The sequence below is a fragment of the Oratosquilla oratoria genome, chromosome 9, assembly GCF_046742065.1.
Source record: "Oratosquilla oratoria isolate Oo_2021 chromosome 9, ASM4674206v1, whole genome shotgun sequence".
In the NCBI taxonomy this organism is placed as follows: domain Eukaryota; kingdom Metazoa; phylum Arthropoda; class Malacostraca; order Stomatopoda; family Squillidae; genus Oratosquilla; species Oratosquilla oratoria.
The window spans coordinates 9105390-9124852 of record NC_134785.1 but is presented as its reverse complement, the minus strand read 5'-3'; the positions used below and the strand labels follow the sequence as shown (position 1 = coordinate 9124852).

Sequence of the window (19463 nt, the reverse complement as noted above, 5' to 3'; positions counted from 1 at the left end):
CTGCCCACCACCCTGGGTCAGAAGCAGTGTCGCAAGACACAACACATTCACAGCAAGGCCGCTTCATTTAATCGGCGACCCCCCCTCTCCGTCCACCCTTGCATATAAGGAGAGGACGGGGAGAAATCCCTTCGGGCTGCATCAAAATTTACTCACACATACTACCCCACCCCCCACCCCCCCGCCCATTCCTCCTCATGCAATCACAACATCATCCATATACAACCATTCTCCACTCACCTCTGTCTTCTGTCCTCTCCTTTCCTTCCTCAACAGACATTCCCCTCTTCCCCAAAGCCCCCTTCACCCCATCCATCCACCTCATCCTAGGACGTCCCCTCATGTTCACTCCCTCCACATCTGCCTTCCATACCTCTTTTACTTGTCTTTCTTCATTCATTCTTTCCATGTGTCCAAACCATCGTAATATTCTTTCATCAACCCTATCTCCCAAATCCTTTTTCACCCCTGTTCTCCTCCTCACCTCCTCATTTCTCACTCTATCCAGCCTAGTAACCCCCACCATACTTCTCAGACACCTCATCTCAAACACATTCAAACTCCTTCTCTCTTCTTCTCTTATGTTCCACGTTTCTGCCCCATACAGTGCTGTTGGCACAATCACTCCTTCATACAGTCTCCTCTTCGCATCCATTCCCAATTGTCTATTCCTCATTACACTCTTTAACCCACCAAGGCATTTACTCGCTTCTCTCAATCTACATTCTACCTCCACCTTCACTCCACCTTTTCCTGCTACACTTGCACTCAAGTATCTAAAACTATCCACTTCCTCCAGTCGCTCTCCCTTAATGTTCACTTCCAGTCTACTGCCACTTTCACCCCTTGTACATCTGATCACCTTACTTTTACCCACATTTATCTTTAGCTTTCTTCTATCACATATTCTCCCAAACTCTGCCACCAGCTTCCTCAATCCCTCCTCTGACCCTGCCACAAGCGCAGTGTCGTCCGCAAACAACAGCTGGCTCACCTCCCACTTTTCTCCATTTTCTTTAACCATCTCCAATCCCTGACCCACTACCCTAGCATTCACCTCTTGCACCACCCCATCCATGTATAAGTTGAACAGCCAGGGCGACATAACGCATCCTTGACGAAGTCCCACCTTTACTTCAAACCACTCACTCTCTCCATTTCTAATCCTGACACAAGCTCTACTACTCTCATAAAAACTCTTGACTGCTCCCAAAAGCTTTCCTCCTATCCCATAAATCTGCATAACCTCCCACAGTGCCTTTCTGTCTACCCTATCATAAGCCTTTTCCAGATCCATAAAAGCCCAAAAAACATCCTTCCCCTTTCCTATAGCTTTCTCACATATCTGTCTTACCACAAAGATCTGATCTACACAACCTCTACCTGTCCTAAATCCACACTGTTCCTCACCAATTACTCCTTCTGTTCCTCTCCTAATCCTCTCAATTAAGATCCTCCCATAAGCCTTCCCTACTACACTTAACAGGCTAATCCCTCTGAAACTACTACATTCACACTTGTCCCCTTTTCCCTTGTAAAGAGGAACTATACAGGCACTTCTCCAGTCCTCCGGTACTCTACCCTCTCTCCAGCAAACATTAAATAACCTCACCAACCAGTCCACCATCACTGAACCTCCCTTTTTCAGACATTCTGCATTTCAGACATTCTGAAAAAAAAAATGACACATAACTAATGATAAATGAAAATCAAATGACAAATGATAACAAAGCAAAAACAAATAATATAAAATAAATCATAATCATTACAGCATCTTGCTTAGATGTTTATCTAAATGAGTCTTAAAGCTTCGAACTGAACTACATTGCACTACCTGTGCAGGAAGAACATGCATTATCACAAGAACATGCATTATCACTACGCACATTATGCACAATTCATGAACTAAATATCATCTATATACAATGTAATCATTAATCATTAACATAATTTTGTATAGAAACTACAAAAACATAGATATAAGTGTTATCCAGTAACTTGAAGCAGGTGCACTGGGTGAGGCATTTAAAGAGATCCATGGTATTGCACAAATTAAAATAATAGTGAAAAAGATGGTTCATGCAATTTAAAAACAAACATAAGTCACTACTCTATAGTCAATATTTATGTTTTCTCACCCCTCTAGGAACAAAAAAGACACATTTCTCTTTCTTTCATTGATCAGAATTGTATGAACCAATGGAGTTTCAGTTGATGATATATTAATTTGAAATATTTCACTAAAGCTTCACCAAGAAACGAAGCCTCATCACCATAGACATGATGTTACATGCTGAGAGGATGCGAAGTGTCTTGGATTTTATGGACTGCTGTTGTACAGAGACTGCAACACAAAACCCGCCAGGGTCGTCACCTAACTGAAGTTGAGACAAGGCAAAGAAATGCTCTGCGTTTTGCACTTCCTGTAGGATTTGGGGTATTGGTCAGTGAGGATGTGTTTTGGTCTGGATTCGCCATCATTTAAACACAATAAAAATAAAAATGGGTCATGTGACTTGAACACTGAGGACAATGAGGCCTTCTTCCCCAACATTATTCTGACCAGGTTATTTAGTATCATAGTAGGTGCCCAGCTAAATGTACACTAGGGCTCCTCTCTAACCTAACTTACCTAAGTTTCTAATATGTCATATATTTTCTAATACACATACGGCCATACTGTGTCACAGACTTTTCTTTTGAACAAGTTCAAAAGTTTAAGTCTATGATGCTAAATGATACCAACATTAAGGACTAACCTATTAGGAACGTGAATGCTTGTTTAGAAATAGTGTTCTGGCTAACACTAGATGACTGTCACCGAAATGGGTATGGGATGTCCTCAGCACAGTGTGACATCATAACTTGGTGACCCTTTGTCTACATCCCTGTCAGGTTGAGGGAACGAGCCTCAATCATATAAAGTTTTTGTTGTTTTTCCACTCCGGAGATCATAGACTGGGATTACCATATTGGTGAGATGAGGTTACTGGCCTAACCAGAAGCATATTTGAAATATTCTCCCCATCTCCTCATTTATCTTAAGCCTCCTTCCAACAGTTACACTGGATTGGTGCAATGACCGTTGTCTGACATTCTATAGTCTTGTAATTTCTACCTCTAGGAGGTCATCGAAAGAATGTTCAAGAAATGACGAAGTGACGGGATTGTTACTTAAGAGTACCTTTGTAGGAGGCCCGCTGGAGTTCGCGTTGTCTCCTGAAGGAGAGACATAAGCTGGGCACGTCATACCTTGGTTGAGGACGATCTCCTGCTGTGGAGAGTCTGTTAGGAGGATGAACTTGTCCAAGGAGGTTGGAGATGTAGGAGATGAGGCGAGCGACGGGGAAGGAGGAGTCCCAGGAAGGCTGAGAGACTCAGAAGACATATGATTCATAGCTGACCGAGACATTTTAGGGCATTTGAGAGCATCAGGGTCCAATGCGGCTTCAGATGTGGGGAGGTCAGAAGGTGGTCGTGATGATATGGGGGATTCAATAGGTGCTGGGGGAACTTTAGGAGCCACACTGCCAAGGAACTTGGAAGTTTCAGAAGATGACAGAGTTTTACTAGCCTGGGCTTCAAGTGGAGAAGGATCTCGATGAAATGAAGAGCTGTCAGTGACCAGAGGAGATTGGGACTCCTCAGGGGATGTAGATATTTTAGGAGATTTCGGACTCTCCTGGACAGGAATACAGGAAGGAGTCTCTGATGTGTAGACATTAGGTTCATGGTCAGTAATCTCTGAGGAAGGAGCTTCAGAAGATGTAGCTTCTACTTCTCTGGAAACTAAAGACATAAGAGTTTCTTCAGAAGAAACACTCACTCTGTTGAAATCAAGTCTTTCTGCAGAAGGGCAGTCTCGAGAGTGTGTCAAGGCTTCCAGGGAAGGATTTGAAGTCTGAGAAGAATCCTCGACAGATGAAACTTCATTTGGAAGGGAGTGTTCGGTGGGAGGACAAACTCCCAGAGGAACTGAAATGTGGTTACTCCCATGGAAGCCATTTGGGATAACAGACTTCCTGAGTGAATATCCAGTTAACTTGAGGGAGGACACCTCGGCAGAAAGAACTGCCTGCTGGTGTGCTTCCCTGCGAGGACAGGTGCTCCTGGAAGGGAGTTCCTTGACATTCAGTGTCCCAGACCGCCCTGGAAGACCATAAGTGAGATACGGCGCTTTCTTCTCCTTGAAACTATTCATGGATTCCCTGAGCTTCTTCCTGACCAGGTCTCTCTTCTGTCTGTTGAAGACGAAGATGATGAACACATACAGTCCTTGATAGCAGTCCATCAAGTTGGTGATGTGTCTGAAACAATTTACAATATTAGAAACCTGCACAATGCGATTTACAAGTAATTTTCTTTTTAGAATATGTAGATTAGTATGAAATACGAAATACATTGTTAAGGTTAGATATAAAGGATATGTCATGAATTCAGTGCCACAAGAGATACAAAACTATGTCAGTGTGTGAAAGAGAGAAAACTCAAATGTAACACTCACGAGAGAACCCCATCACCTGTGAGCTGCATGAGCATCGTAGAGATCATGAGCATGATCCAGAAGAAGACCAGACCCACCTGCTGCCAAAATCTGAAGTAAAAATAACATTAAGTAAATTCCAGGTTTTTTTGCACCAGAATAACAATGAAGTATTTACAAATGAATACCGTATCCCATTTTCATGAAGTAATTATGTTTGATATAACGGTTTAACAAGAGACACTTCAAGGTGATTGAATGAATCTCACTTTAGACCAGGGGTCTGGGATGGCCACAAAGGTCCAAAGACCAAAAACTAGTGGGTGTTAGTGGATGCATTACGATGAAATTCAAAGCTGAATTGGTCCTTCCAGGAGGCTAAAGAACAGTAATACATAAATACGGAACACGTGAGAAGATGGACTGAGGAGCCCTGATCGAGACTTACTCTGCCACAAAGTCGAACGCGGAATGGGCTCTGAAAAGCTCCAAATTGTTCCTGTTGTTGACCTGTTTCTGGCCTCCATCACCACCGTTCTCGCCAGCACGGTCTCCAATGTCGACGTGAACTACCCGACGACCGTCCACCACTGTCGGGTTGCACCAAATCTTCCGGTGTTTGTGGGCATAGAGCATCAGGAGGGAGCAGCTGGACGCCAGACCAATTCTTGGGTACAGGAAGACCCAGTTCAAGACGTCTTCGTCTGGGGGGAGAGAGGGGATGAAAGTGTTTTAATTGTTTACATGACCTAATGATAAAACATTCCGCAGAAGATCGTTCGGTCCATGACAAGGTCGGATGTAAAATATATGTAGATGATCAAACAAAGTAAATAGATATATTTCTTATCCCATTAGAAATAAGTTTCAGAGAAATTACCACGGCGAGGGATGTACCAAGATAAAGGAAATTAGTAAATGTCGTTCCTATATTAATAAAAAATACCACAAATCTACAGGATTGTGTATGTATGTAGGTATATACTCGTACAGTAGACTATATAAGAACTCAATTTATACATATTTCTTTCGTGGGTGAAGCAGAAATTTCGGCCGGGGATTACCTTTCTAGAATGATAGTTCTAGGAAACGGATAAAGAACCTATTTCGGAACAGAAACCTGTTCCCAAGGAAGTTGACATTGGTGGTGACGTCACGTCGTCTACCAAAGAAATGACATCGACTCATCGTCTTCAATAAAGAGACGCACTTCCGTTGCGGCAAAGAACAGACTGTTTAGTCAGTTGAAGATGGACCCCCGACCTGAACAAGGTTTTCTAAAGATCGTGACCCGTTTTTCAGGGTTCGAGTCTCAGTTGGTGAATCAAAGTGTCTGCCTGATGCCATGATGGAATATGTCTAGATGGTTACCGTGGTGAAGGTATGGGTCTGGCGGCGGCGGCGGCGTTGTGGGTCGCTGAAGGGAAGGAAGAGGTTATGACTAAGGGAAGTTTCCCAGTGGCGGTCTCGAACTCTGAGCACACTCGGAAACAACACTCTCCACACCCACATCCGGTAGTACCGCTCCTGTATAACACCTTCTTCCCTTTTTTTTCATTTGATCCTTTTTCGTATATAATGGGGTAAGAGTATGACAGAAAATTTTGAAAGTAATAAAAAGATGTTTTGGAAAGAAATTAAGAGAGGAAGAGGAGGCGAATAAAGTAGAGAAGAAAAGGTAAAAGGTGCAGATGGTGAGATGATAATGGAAGAGAAGGCAGTAAGGGGAAGATGGGCAGAATATTCCAGGGAGTTGCTAAATGTGAGGGAGGATAGGGAGGGAAAGATAGCTGCACTGGGAAATGCGAAGAAAATGACCGTGATGAGTGATAGAAATGAAGGAGAATTAAGGAAGGATGAATTGAAGGTAGTTGTTAAGATGATGAAAACAGGTAAGGCACCTGGTCTGGATGGATGCCATGGATAATGTCTATAAAAGGGAGGTACAGTGATGGTGGACTGGTTGGTGAGGTTATTTAATGTTTGCTGGAGAGAGGGTAGAGTGCCAGAGGACTGGAGGAGTGCCTGTATAGTTCCACTTTACAAGGGAAAAGGGGACAAGTGTGAATGTAGTAGTTTCAGAGGGATTAGCTTGTTAAGTGTAGTTGGGAAGGCTTATGGGAGGATCTTGATTGAGAGGATTAGGAGAGGAACAGAAGGAGTAATTAGTGAGGAACAGTGTGGATTTAGGACAGGTAGAAGTTGTGTAGATCAGATTTTTGTGGTAAGACAGATATGTGAGAAAGCTATAGGAAAGGGGAAGGATGTTTTTTGAGCGTTTATGGATCTGGAAAAGGCTTACGACAGGGTAAACAGAAAGGCACTGTGGGAGCTTTTGCGAATATACGGGATAGGAGGAAAGCTTCTGGGAGCTGCCAAGATTTTTTAGGAGGGTAGTAGAGCTTGTGTCAGGATTGGAAATGGAGAGAGTGAGTGGTTCGAGGTAAAGGTGGGACTTCATCAAGGATGCATTATGTCGCCCTGGCTGTTCAACTTATACATGGATGGGGTAGTGCGAGAGGTAAATGCAAGGGTAGTGGGCAAGGGATTGGAGATGGTTAAAGAAAATGGAGAAAAGTGGGAGGTGAGCCAGCTGTTGTTTGCGGACGACACTGCGCTTGTGGCAGGATCGGAGGAGGGATTGAGGAAGTTGGTGACAGAGTTTAGGAGATTGTGTGATAGAAGAAAGCTAAAGATAAATGTGGGTAAAAGTAAGGTGATGAGATGTAAAAGGGGTGAAAGTGGAACATAAGAGAGGAAGAGAGAAGGAGTTTGAATGTGTTTGAGATGAGGTGTCTGAGAAGTATGATGGGGGTTACTAGGCTAGATAGAGTGAGAAATAAGGAGGTAAGGAGGAGAACAGGAGTGGGAAGGGATTTGGGAGATAAGGTTGATGAAAGAGTATTAGGATGGTTTGGACACATGGAAAGAATGAGTGAAGAAAGACTAGTAAAAGAGGTATGGAGGGCAGATGTGGGGGGAATGAACATGAAGGGACGTCCTAGGATGAGGTGGATGGATGGGGTGAAGGGGGCTTTGGGGAAGAGGGGAATGTCTGTTGAAGAAGGACGGGAGAGGACAGAAGACAGGGGTGAATGGAGAATGGTTATATATGGATGATGTGATGCATGAGGTGGAATGGGCGGGGGGATGGGGGGGTGAGGTAGTATGTGTGAGAAAAATTTGACGCAGCCCGAAGGGATTTCTCATTGTCTTCTCCTTTTATGCATGGGGGGACGGAGAGGGGGGTCGCCGATTTAATGAAGCGGCCTTGCTGTGGATGTGCTGTGTCTTGCGACACTGCCTCTGACCCAGGGCATTGGACAAGGTGCAGGGATGACCCGTCATCCAGGAGGTGCTAAGATAAGAGGGAGGGTGGAGGGGTGTGGAGTGTATTCAGGGATGGAATGGGTGGGAATGATTTTATGCCTTTTCCTTTTTGGCTACCCCCCTTGTATGGGGGAAAAACCCTTGGTATATGTATGTATGTATTATTATTTTCTAGTTTCCCTTTTTTCTACCTTTTTCCTTTGTTTTTTATTTATTTCTATTTCCTCTATTGTTTTATTTCTTTATTATTTTTCTAGTCACTCTCTTCAGTTATTATGCCAACACCCACAAAGTGAGGTAGCTAAACATTGGAGAGCAACATCCTCCTCCTCCTCCTCCTCAACTCTTCTTCCCTCTCGCCGAATAAATCGTGCGATGATTACACATCTGCATCCCCTCCGGAAAAAAGATAAATAAATGAATAAATAAATGAATAAATAGATCAATAAATAAACAAATGATATATATATATATATATATATTAAAGAAAATAAATAAAGGGTACAATAAAACAGATAACTAAAACTGAATAAATAACGAGTAGAAAAAATAAAATTAGATAATATTAAGTCAATAAAATAAGTGAAATTTATAACGAGTAAAAATATCATAGCAAATAAAGCAAAACAAATAAAATAACTGAAATTAATAACGAGTAAACAGATAAAATAAAATTTAATCCAATGGATAGATAGAACAGATGCCGGGGGATCGCTACAGCGTCCCACGGAGACACTAACCCCCTCCCCCCCTCCCCCCCCACACACTTACTTGTAAAAACGCACATCCGGTCATAGACGGCCAGCTGGGGGGGCGACCTCTCCCCGAGGGTGGTGATGCAGAAGGCCAGCAGGAGCTGGAGGACGGGCAGGCCCACGCCGTAGGCCACGTAGACCAGGAGCCAGCGCCTGTTCCCCGACCTGGCGTTCACCATCCGAAAGAGGTTCCCGATGGTGCTGCGGGGGAAGGATTCAAAATGTTGTAATGTTTCCCGGAACACACACAGTCGTGTATTATTCAAAAGGCTGGCTAGGCCTAGGTGCCCGTCAACAGTATCTTTTTACTTATTCATTCATTCATTAATCAATTTACTTTTTTATTATTTACTTGCTCACTTATCAATATATGTATATGTATTCATCTGTTTATTTACTCATTATTTACATGTTTATTAATTTATCTCTTTAATTAACTATCTATTCATTTTGAAGCAGAATACAAGAAAATAGTCGAATTCTTCAACTCTACTGCCGTCTGCCCATTGTACCAGGCAGGTCGTCAACTGTGGTCGGGTGAGAGATGGAAATAGCACTGGAATCGGGTGGGGGCAAACACCTCCAAGTCAGGCGGCCCGTCCCTGTGTAAATATGTACATACATACGCACACACACTCACATACTTGCTAAGATCAATAGAGGTGGCTTTTACTTACTTGGACGAAGAAATGGTAAAGAAAATACTAGTCACGCTGACAAGGCCAAAATTGGAGTACGCAGCAACACTATGGTCATCCGGTACCAAAAAGAATGTAAGGAAAATTGAGAAGATCCAGAGAGCAACTACGAAGATGGCCCCAACAGTTTCAGAACTGTCATATGAAGAGATATTGTCAAAACTAGAATTGCCGATTATGGAACAAAGAGGAGAAAGAGGTGACTTGTTGATTATCTACTGAATCATGAGAGGTGTGGAAGTCCTTGATAGAGAAGACTTACTAAATTGAGATAAAAGAAGTACAAGGGGGCATGAAAGGAAGCTCAAAAAGGACAGTTATAGAATAGACCTGAAAAGGAACAGCTTTATCCACAGAGTGGTGGATGTATGGAACAAAATAGACGAAACAATATAGGGTAGTGTGTGCAAAAACTATACACGAATTTAAGAGCAAATTAGACACGGCGAGATACAGAGACGGGATACTACGAGCGTAGCTCCCCTTCCCGTAAGATACAACTAGGTAAATACACACACAAATACAAATGTACGCACGTACATGCGTTCATACATACGTACATACATACATACATAAATGCATACATACATACATACATACATACATACATACATACATACATACATACATACATACATACATACATACATAAATGCATACATACATACATACATACATACATACATACATACATACATACATACATACATACATACATACATACATACATACATACATACATATACAGTACATGCATACATACACATACAGTACATACATACACATACAGTACATACATACACATACAGTACATACATACACACACAGTACATGCATACATATACACATGCATATATACTTACATACACACAGACATAAATGCATACATACACGTGCGTGCGTGTTTGGAAAAGATTACCGGTTTTGTAAAAGGTGACCATAGTTGAGTTCACGGTGGTGGTGGTTTAGGGGTCCATGTTGGGTGAACTGAGGAGAGTAAATTATATAGAGGATGGATGGCGAGAGGTGGAGGTAGACAAAGATGTCTAAATTCAGCTTCCTATCCATCAACCCTCAATCCAGCATCCTCCATCTACAACTCTCCACTCACTATCCCCTCCATCCGACTCCACTCATGACCATCTCACCCTTCTGTATTTTTTTCTATTTATTTTTCTTTATTTCTTATCTATTTTATCTATTTCTATATTCTACTTAATTTTTATTATAATTATTGTTTTCTTTTTGCGGAAGACCCTGTTTAGGTGCCACGCCGAGGCAGGCGTTGATGCACTGAGAAAAAGGTATTGCTTAATTAATTCTCCTTCCCGAGGAATTTCGGTCTTCCTCATCCACTCACTCCTCACCCACCTGGCCCTCCGGGCGATGTCGACACACAGGACGCTCAGCCAGATCGGGACGCTGGTCTGGAAGAACATCAGGACGACGGCTGCAAAAAAAAAAAAAAAACCAAGAAAAAAAAATGGGTATTGAAGAATGAGTTGTAGTGAGATGCAATGAGGAAGCCTGAATGGCGACAGAAGACATTTCGGTCCATATGGAGGTCGGATGATATATATATATATATTTATGTTTATTTATATATATATATATATATAAATATATATATATATATATATATTTATTTATATATATATTTATTTATATATATATATATGTGTGTATGTGTGTGTGTGTGTGTATTGTAATAATAACTTCTATATATCAAAGGCTTCTTCCCCCTTATTATAATAACAACAAATAAAAATTAGAGAAATAAAAAATATATAAGACTGGACTTTCCAGACTCGACCTGATCCTTGGCCTTTCCCTGCCGAGGGTCTCCCCCCCCCAAAAAAAAAAAAAAAAAAAAAAATCTTCTTTCAACCAGAACAATATTATTAAGTCAGCTGCCAACTTCCTTGGGATCTCTCATCTAAATATCATAATTTCACGTCAGCCAGAATAAATTCAATGAAGAGGCTCCTGGGTCTAGCTGTGTGTATCTAGCCCTGGGGATTCGCCAATTTCAATAAACTGTGTTTCTCATGATGATATATGTGCTAGAATGTTGACAAATACCGGTAATTCTACTCGTCTTACATAATTGTAAATTTATTAAAGTGAATGATTATATTACATTGTATTGAAAATAATGTATATTATACGTGTTTATACATAATAAAGAATTATCTATACATAAATTTCAATCTTTCAATCGGTTTGTACAGTATAAAGGGATAGAAATACTCGTCAAGAAGAGACATTATATTGAAAATAATATATATTGTATGTGTCTATGAATAATAAAGAATTATCTATACATAAATTTCAATCTTTCCTTTTTTCGTAATACTGATGTTTTAAGCTGATTATCCTATTATAACTTGACGATGACGACTAATTGTCCAGAAGACTAAATGTCCGAAGACTAAATGTCCACAGTTATTTTTCAAAGGAAGACTAATTGTCAGAAGACTAAATGTCCAGAAGCCTAAACGTCCGAAGACTAAATGGGTGGATCCCCTTTTTTACATAGTGGGCCAGATCATTGACGAGCCCGGGTCGTCGCACAACCATTTTGTTCACTGCGCATTCAATATTCTATTAAAATACTTTTTACAATATACATACACACTTGCACACACACACACACACACACACACACACACACACACACACACACACACACACACACACACACACACACACACACACACACATACACACGGCTCGGTGGCGGATTGGTAAAGCACTGGCCTCACAAGGCAGAGAATCGGGGTTCAATTCCCCGGCCGGGCGGAGATAAGTTGGGTTTGTCTCCTTTCACGTGTAACCCCTGTTCACCTAGCAGTGAGTGGGTACGGGACGTTAGTCAAGGAGTTGTGACCTTGCTGTCCCGGTGTGTGATGTGTGAGTGGTCTCAGACCTACCCAGAGATCGGCAAAAAAAAAAAAAAAAAAAAAAAAAGAGCTCTGAGCTCACTGCCGTAGGGTGGTTTCTGGCTGTCTCGACAGAGACTGCAGCAGATTCGAGGTGAATACACACACACACACACACACACACACACACACACACACACACACACACACACACACACACACACACACACACACACATATATATATATATATGTATATATATTATATATATATACGTATATGTATATATGGATATATATATGTATATGTATATATGGATATATATATGTATATGTATATATATATGTATATGTATATATGGATATATATATATATATGTATATATATATATATATGTATATGTATATATGGATATATATATATGTATATATATATATATATATATATATATATAGTATATATAATATATATGTGTATATATATATATATATGTATATATATCTATGTACAGTGCGGCGGCGGGCCGGATGAACTGACCTCGCGAGCGAGCCGTAGTTTGGTGATCTAGATCGTTTTGCACACCATTTGTGAACTTCCAGAGACTGTATGAAATTCCCTAGCGGTAGCTAAGGAGTGGATCTTGGATCTTCCTCACCTTTGTCCTTCAACCTCTGAGTCATCCTCCAAGTTTCCGTTGCCTTGTCGCTCCTTCTCCACCCCCTCTTTTTTGTCCTCTTTCTCCTCCTAATCCCCTTTTCTGCCTCCTAGTCCTCTCCCTTCTTTTCCTCCTTGTTCTCCTTCTCTTTCTCCTCCTAGTCCTCTTCCTTCTTCTCTCCATCTCTTCCCAGTCCGCTTCCTTCTATTCCCTCCTCGTCCTCCTCCTCCTTTTTCTGGTTAGCTTTCTCGTCCAGCTCCTATTTCTGCTCTCCCAAGTCACGAGAAAATATTCTAAACCGTAAACAGCCTCAAGAAGGCAAAAAGCTAACTTCACTGGAAAATATGATAAAGATAAATAAACATGTAAACAAACAAATAAATAAAACAAACGAATACATAAAACGAAAAAACGATCAACGATAACCATAAAAACGTACATGAAGACAATCACCATCGTTTACAGTTTCAGTGAAACTCTCGCTGACCCTCCCCCCCCCCAGCCACCACCTTCTCAGCTGAATAAACCCGCCTGAGCCCATTCATGAGAGAGAGTGTAGGAAGACAATTACATATTGTCGTTTGTTGGGTTCTTCCCAGAAATGAGCTCTGACGTTGCATCACTATTTCCCAGTTTGTTTGTTCAATTGTCTGTTGATTCATTTGTTTATCTATTTCTTTTTGTTTATTGTTTATCTACATTTTATTTGTTTATCAATTTACATATCTATTTACATATATATATATTTACTTATTTATTAATTTACATTTTATTTATTTACATTTCATTTATTTACATTTTATTTATTTACATTTGTTTATTCATTTACATTTTATTTATTCATTTACATTTTATTTATTTATATTTTATTCATTTATTTACATTTTATTTATTTATTTACATTTTATTTATTTATTTACATTTTATTTATTTATTTGCATTTTATTTATTTATTTACATTTTATTCATTTATTCATTTACATTTTATTCATTCATTCGTTTACATTTTATTTATTCATTCGTTTACATTTTATTTAATTATTCATTCATTTACTTATCTATCTGTCCATCTGTCCCCACTTCCATTTTGGGAAAGACCGTGGTGTAAGTCTTTACTACCTGACCAGAAACAAAATATTACCGGTGACCTTCAGAATCGCGGTACGTTGAGTTTCACATTCGCCTCATACCTATGAGTGCCTGGATTCGATACCACATCGGCCAGTGGTGATTGCCACACTCAAAGGATTACAAAGGCGGAGCATGCCGACAGGAGACCTTTTGGTCCATATCTAGATCGGATGCGAAAAAATCATAATAATAATGAATTAATAAATAAAAACTATAATAATGTAACTAACAAATAAAATAAATAAATAAATGCATAGGTATAGTTAAATAATAAACAAACACTCCCCAGGCATAGAATCAGCACAGCAACAATACTACCCAAAGAGATTTACTAACAGTTTACATTCTACTTCAGAGAGGGTATTTCCCCATGAAAGTTACTCCTATCGACCGGATCCAGGCGTTACCTGGGGGATTTCCCTCCCAAGCGGCGCGCCACACAGCCGGCTCCAGGTCAAAGAAACTACGTAGACCTATAGACTTGGGCCGACCATCCAATGTAGTAGGTATTACAAGGGGAGCCAGTCTCACCATCTCACGCTACGCAAAGAAGGGTATGGCAAGTTAGTCGTAGTGTCTCACGATGTTTCTTCATCAGGTGATATATTCTGTGTGTTCTGTGAAGTCAGGAATTTTATCGTGTTGACTTAAGAAAGGGAGTGTGGTTTTTGGGACTGCCAAATGTTGCTTCCCTGTGGACAGTCTCATCAACTTTTGCGAGTTCGTTTGAAAAGGAACGACTTTAGTTACAATATTTTGTTTTTCAAATCTCCAAATGTCAGATCACCTTAGCTTCATATAATAAGAAGCTAAATGACAAACTAAGATAAGTCAAGACTATAAAATGTTAGAAATTTTGCTGAAACGGTCTTATTGAAGTCAACAACACTGTAAACGAGGTCGTCTTCTATTTATTCAAATTCAAAACATTGGGCGATAGGCAGGTGCAAGTTCCATAAAAGTGTCTGCTGCTTTCATCAAATCGAACAGACACAAAGTAGGAGGCATTGCACTCTACAAGGTGACACATTCTTTTGTTCAAGAATATGAAATCTCTAGAACTACAGTGGTGGAGAACAAAAAATCGTTGATTTCTACGAACTCGCTCCACTTCTCCCTGATTGATGTTGAGTTGCCAATTTCTTTATTTTGCGTCCAACGTTCACATAGGTTTTCCTCGATATTTTTTTTAATGATAATGTGGATAACTATTTTAGGTGAATAAAAACTCCTCTGATGTACGCACTTAGCAATACTGATAAACATTCAGCAGTTCAATTTGTCAACTTTAGTTACTTAGAAGTCTTGATTATGGTAAACATATCTATCTTATTAGTCACATAGGCTAATCATAACATAAAAACTCTATATATACTTTTTTTAAGTAATTTTGGTGAAACTCAAAAGAATTTATTCAAGGTGTGATTTTTTTCTATCCCTACTAAGAGGAGAAAATAGTATGTAAGCATGTATGCACGCCTCACAATGTTTCTCATTACCTGTGACTCCCACTACTGAGAATTAGAGAGTGAACTTGGTATGCGGCGGCAACGACATGACATCATAAAGTCGGAGGAACGAATTTAAGAAATTCGGTTTTAGGTTTGAATGAAATGGATGGATGGAGTGGATGCGGAGATGGACAGAAGAGGAATAAATAAAGCAATCTGGATGGAAGCAGCACAGGACCTAAGGGCATGGAGAGGATTACTGTTGGCGGACCAGAATCTACACGAGTTTCAAGATCCAGCGGAGTAAGAGAGTAAGTAGAGTAAGGTTTTAAGTTAACCACATTTTTACATTGACGTTGAACGAAGTAATGTTTTGCACGTTGAAAAAATATGTGTCGGAGGAACGAATTTAAGATACTCGGTTTTAAGTTAACCACATTTTTATATTGACGTTGGACAAAGTAATGTTTTGCACGTTGAAAATATGTGTGTTAATACAGATGTTGAATATCTGTGTGTGTGTTAATACAGATGTTGAAGATTTAGGCACGACGCTGTACGTTCTAAAATCCCATAAATCAAAACCCGTAGTCAGTATCCCATTGTTCATAATTCGACACATAATGGTCAAAATCTCACATATTTGAATATTCCAGGATGCTGATAGTATGAATATACCCCATATTTTACCAACTACGAATTCAATTTATATGCTGTTCACTTCAGTAAAAAAAGAGCTAAATATTAATGTAGCAATGTCCCTGGATCTTTGCCTTATCCTCTTAGCAAGTGAACACCAGTCAAGATACCAGTAATTAAATCTAATAATGATTTTACTTTAATCCTCTAATTCAAAACCGAGAAAGAAAATTGGTAATAAACAAAACATTCAAAATTAGGCCACACTTAATAGGTAAAATAATTTTTGTTTTAGTGAATGAACCAGGAACAATGGAATTTGCCTCAAAATAAGATATAAAAATATTTTTTTTTCTAAATTTTCTTTTTTTTGTCGACCTAACTTTTTCTATGCAATTATATCCTTTCATAATGAATTTTTCAAATAAAATGTGAAATGAAACAACAAACTAATAAATAAGTCAATGATATAAATAAAAAACTAAATAAATAGTTACTAAGTTTAGGCATCTTTTTATACTGATCAACCATTAACGTTTCAATATTTACTCTCCAAAATTGTTTAAAACATAAGATAATGTGGGATACTGACCGACGCAATGAGGGATTTTGAACAATGGGATTTTGGGATAATGACGTGTGGGATTAAGACCATATGGGATTATGTCATGGGTTCGGGGACGACACCCCTGGCATCTTTTTTAACATCTCTGAATCACGATCTGCCTCAGAGGCACTCTTCACCCACAGAACCCACCGGTGAATCGTTGAAGTCTCCACTCGCTTTAAACCTATGTTGCATAGCTGAGTGCCATCTCATGTTGGCATCCCTAGCTAGCAGCGAACGGGCCGACAAGGCAGCTCGTGGTGCGGCACTAATTCACTTCGTTGACTCCGCCCTGTTGTGTGCAGCAGACTACTATCCTGTCCACGGGTCCTCAATGCAAAGTATGTAGCAAAAATAAACAAGCCAACAAATAAACAAATGAATAGATAAATATATGAAGATAAATGAATAAATAAATGAATAAAAGTAATATCACTCTGTACTAGGAGCATCCTAGTATGCCCCTTGAAAGGAGACTTGTCGAATCAGATCTTACACTCAAAACAAAATACCCACTAACACCACTTTCTTCCATGTATAAGTTGCACAGTACAACGAGTATCATCCCCTTTTTTAGGATTTTAACAACGATTACCTATCCCTCCTGTGACTTCCCTGTGACACTTCCTCGGCGTGGCAACATGGGAAGGGGAAAACGCTCTCGCCACGTGTTATAGAACTTATTCACATCATTGTTACTCGTATAACCCTAAAGAAAAAAAAGTGATACTAATTGTACCACACAATTTTCTTTACTATATATACAGAATATATATTTAAAAATCAAATAGCCCACAAATGGGAAATGAGAGAGACGGAGGGGGGAGGGAGGGAGGGCGTGTACTAAGGTTGATTTGGTAGAATGGCCATTAGCAGTAGTCAATCAGGACGACGTAGCCTATGCTGCCGCCACGACCTGAACGGACACCTTGGAGCGCACATTGTTCCGCAGTGGAGCGAGGCACAGTTCATAGGTGTGTGGCAGCCGAGGCTAAGGAACACCCACCGCCTCACAAGGAGACCGTCTCGGGTTCGATGTAACATAAGAACATAAGGATGAAGGAGACTACAAGAGACCATTAGGCCTACACTTGGCAGTTCCATGTGCATCTGACAGGGCGAGCTGCATTCGATTCGCCGGAGGAAAAATCAGAATCCCATCTGCATCAGTTTCTTTGTTCGATCTTTAGCTACCGTCATACATGGTCTTCGTCGAATAAAAAACAAAAACAAAATAAATAGATAAATAAGTAAACAAAGAAATCATCGGTAGAGTATTAGTCCTTTCTCTACCATGACACCCTGTAGATATTCTATTCTAGTGAGCACCAGACTATTTTATTCGGTTAAGGGCAATAACTCGTGCTTAATATGTTATTTTTCTTAACACGAATAAAAGAAATACAGGGTGTTCCAAAAATGTACTCACTTTTTGCGTGTTCACAAATGTACAAATGAACGTACGAACTGATTAATGATCATATTTTCCAGAGTGAACCAATGGATTCGTCAACGTCACGAAACGTTTCAGAGCCTCCTGCCTGAGGGACGAGGGACGACACCACCCTCCTGCCTCCTGCCTCCTCCTTTCTTGGTGAAACGAATCCACAATTGACCACCCGTCTGATGCGGATCCGTGTGCCCCCGTCATGCACGTCTTCCTCATTGCGTCATGCACCCCCTTCCCCCCTTTCCTCAATGCGCCATGCACTTCGTGACGGCCCACTACGAGGTTCTGCGAATTCCAACTCTACCGAACTGACACAGACGTCAATGGTAAGGCGCTGACGTAAGCACAGAACGTACGCCAGGAGGCGCTGAGTAGCTACTTCACCTTTTGCTTTGGGGGGAAGGTGACAAACAGGCATTGCTGGGATTCGGAGAGGAGTGCGGGATTCAAGCATAACCCATACGCGTACATACACAAATGTGTCAAGTCACAGGTAGGTATGATAATAATTGAAGAGTAGGAAATAATGACTCGATGAGCGTTGATCCTTTCTTGTATACTACAATTAGGTTGATAAGTCCATGACCTGGCGTTTGGCGAAATGATACTTCCAGGTAGCTGATCCAGTGACCTGAGGGCGGCCAAAGCCAGGTTATCATTATAAGATCTTTGACCCGAGGTAGCGAGAGGTGAAAATGACTGAAGGTGTTATGTGTAAGGATTTCAGTTTTTTCCTTTTGAAGTTCTATCTGTCTATGTATCTATCTAACTATGCACCAAATGGTTTCTTCCACCCTATAAGGAGGGTAGCCAGCTCCCTGTGGTCACCCCTGTCTCTCGCCTCACTGTCCGGGTCAGAGTCAGTTCAGCAGCACGCTACAGTTTGATCTATAAACTAATCTAGCGTTTTTGGTCAGTCTATGACATGCTTTTCAGTCATGTCAACCTCTTGCTAGGTCAATAGGCTCCCGACGACCTGGGCTTGACCGCCCCCCTCAGGTCATTTAAGTAATCTATCTAGGACGTCGGTCGCCGTGTCACGTGATTCAACACCTGTATCTGTATGACATCTTTGTGATAGAATAAAATCCCTGATTAATTTTCATATTTTTCTGTAATTTCTCAATATGGTGGAATTTGTTTATGTATGTATGTTTGTGTATACAGTATATATATATATATATATATATATATATATATATACATATATATATATATATATATATATATATATATATATATATATTATGTATATATATACATATATATATATTATGTATATATATACATATATATATATATATATATATATATATTTATGTATATATATATACACACATATATATATATATATATATATATATATATATATATATATATAT

The 19463-nt window shown here is 40.0% G+C and overlaps 1 protein-coding gene across 2 annotated transcripts in view; it reads right to left on the bottom strand.

The window, feature by feature from the left end:
• Window positions 1-217: 217 nt before the first annotated feature.
• Window positions 218-19463, bottom strand: part of LOC143028163 (uncharacterized) — a 23959-nt gene continuing 4713 nt past the window's right edge. The window contains exons 2-7 of one of the 2 annotated variants that reach the window (XM_076189881.1): window positions 10638-10716; window positions 8585-8769; window positions 4932-5187; window positions 4505-4594; window positions 3253-4307; window positions 218-1669 (exon numbers count right to left, since the gene is read on the bottom strand). In XM_076189881.1, coding sequence (XP_076045996.1) covers window positions 1599-1669; window positions 3253-4307; window positions 4505-4594; window positions 4932-5187; window positions 8585-8769; window positions 10638-10716 — 1736 coding nt within the window. In that variant the 3' untranslated portion in view covers window positions 218-1598. Of the gene's footprint in view, window positions 4308-4504; window positions 4595-4931; window positions 5188-8584; window positions 8770-10637; window positions 10717-19463 lie in introns of both variants that reach the window. The other variant, XM_076189880.1, reaches the window with a different exon arrangement.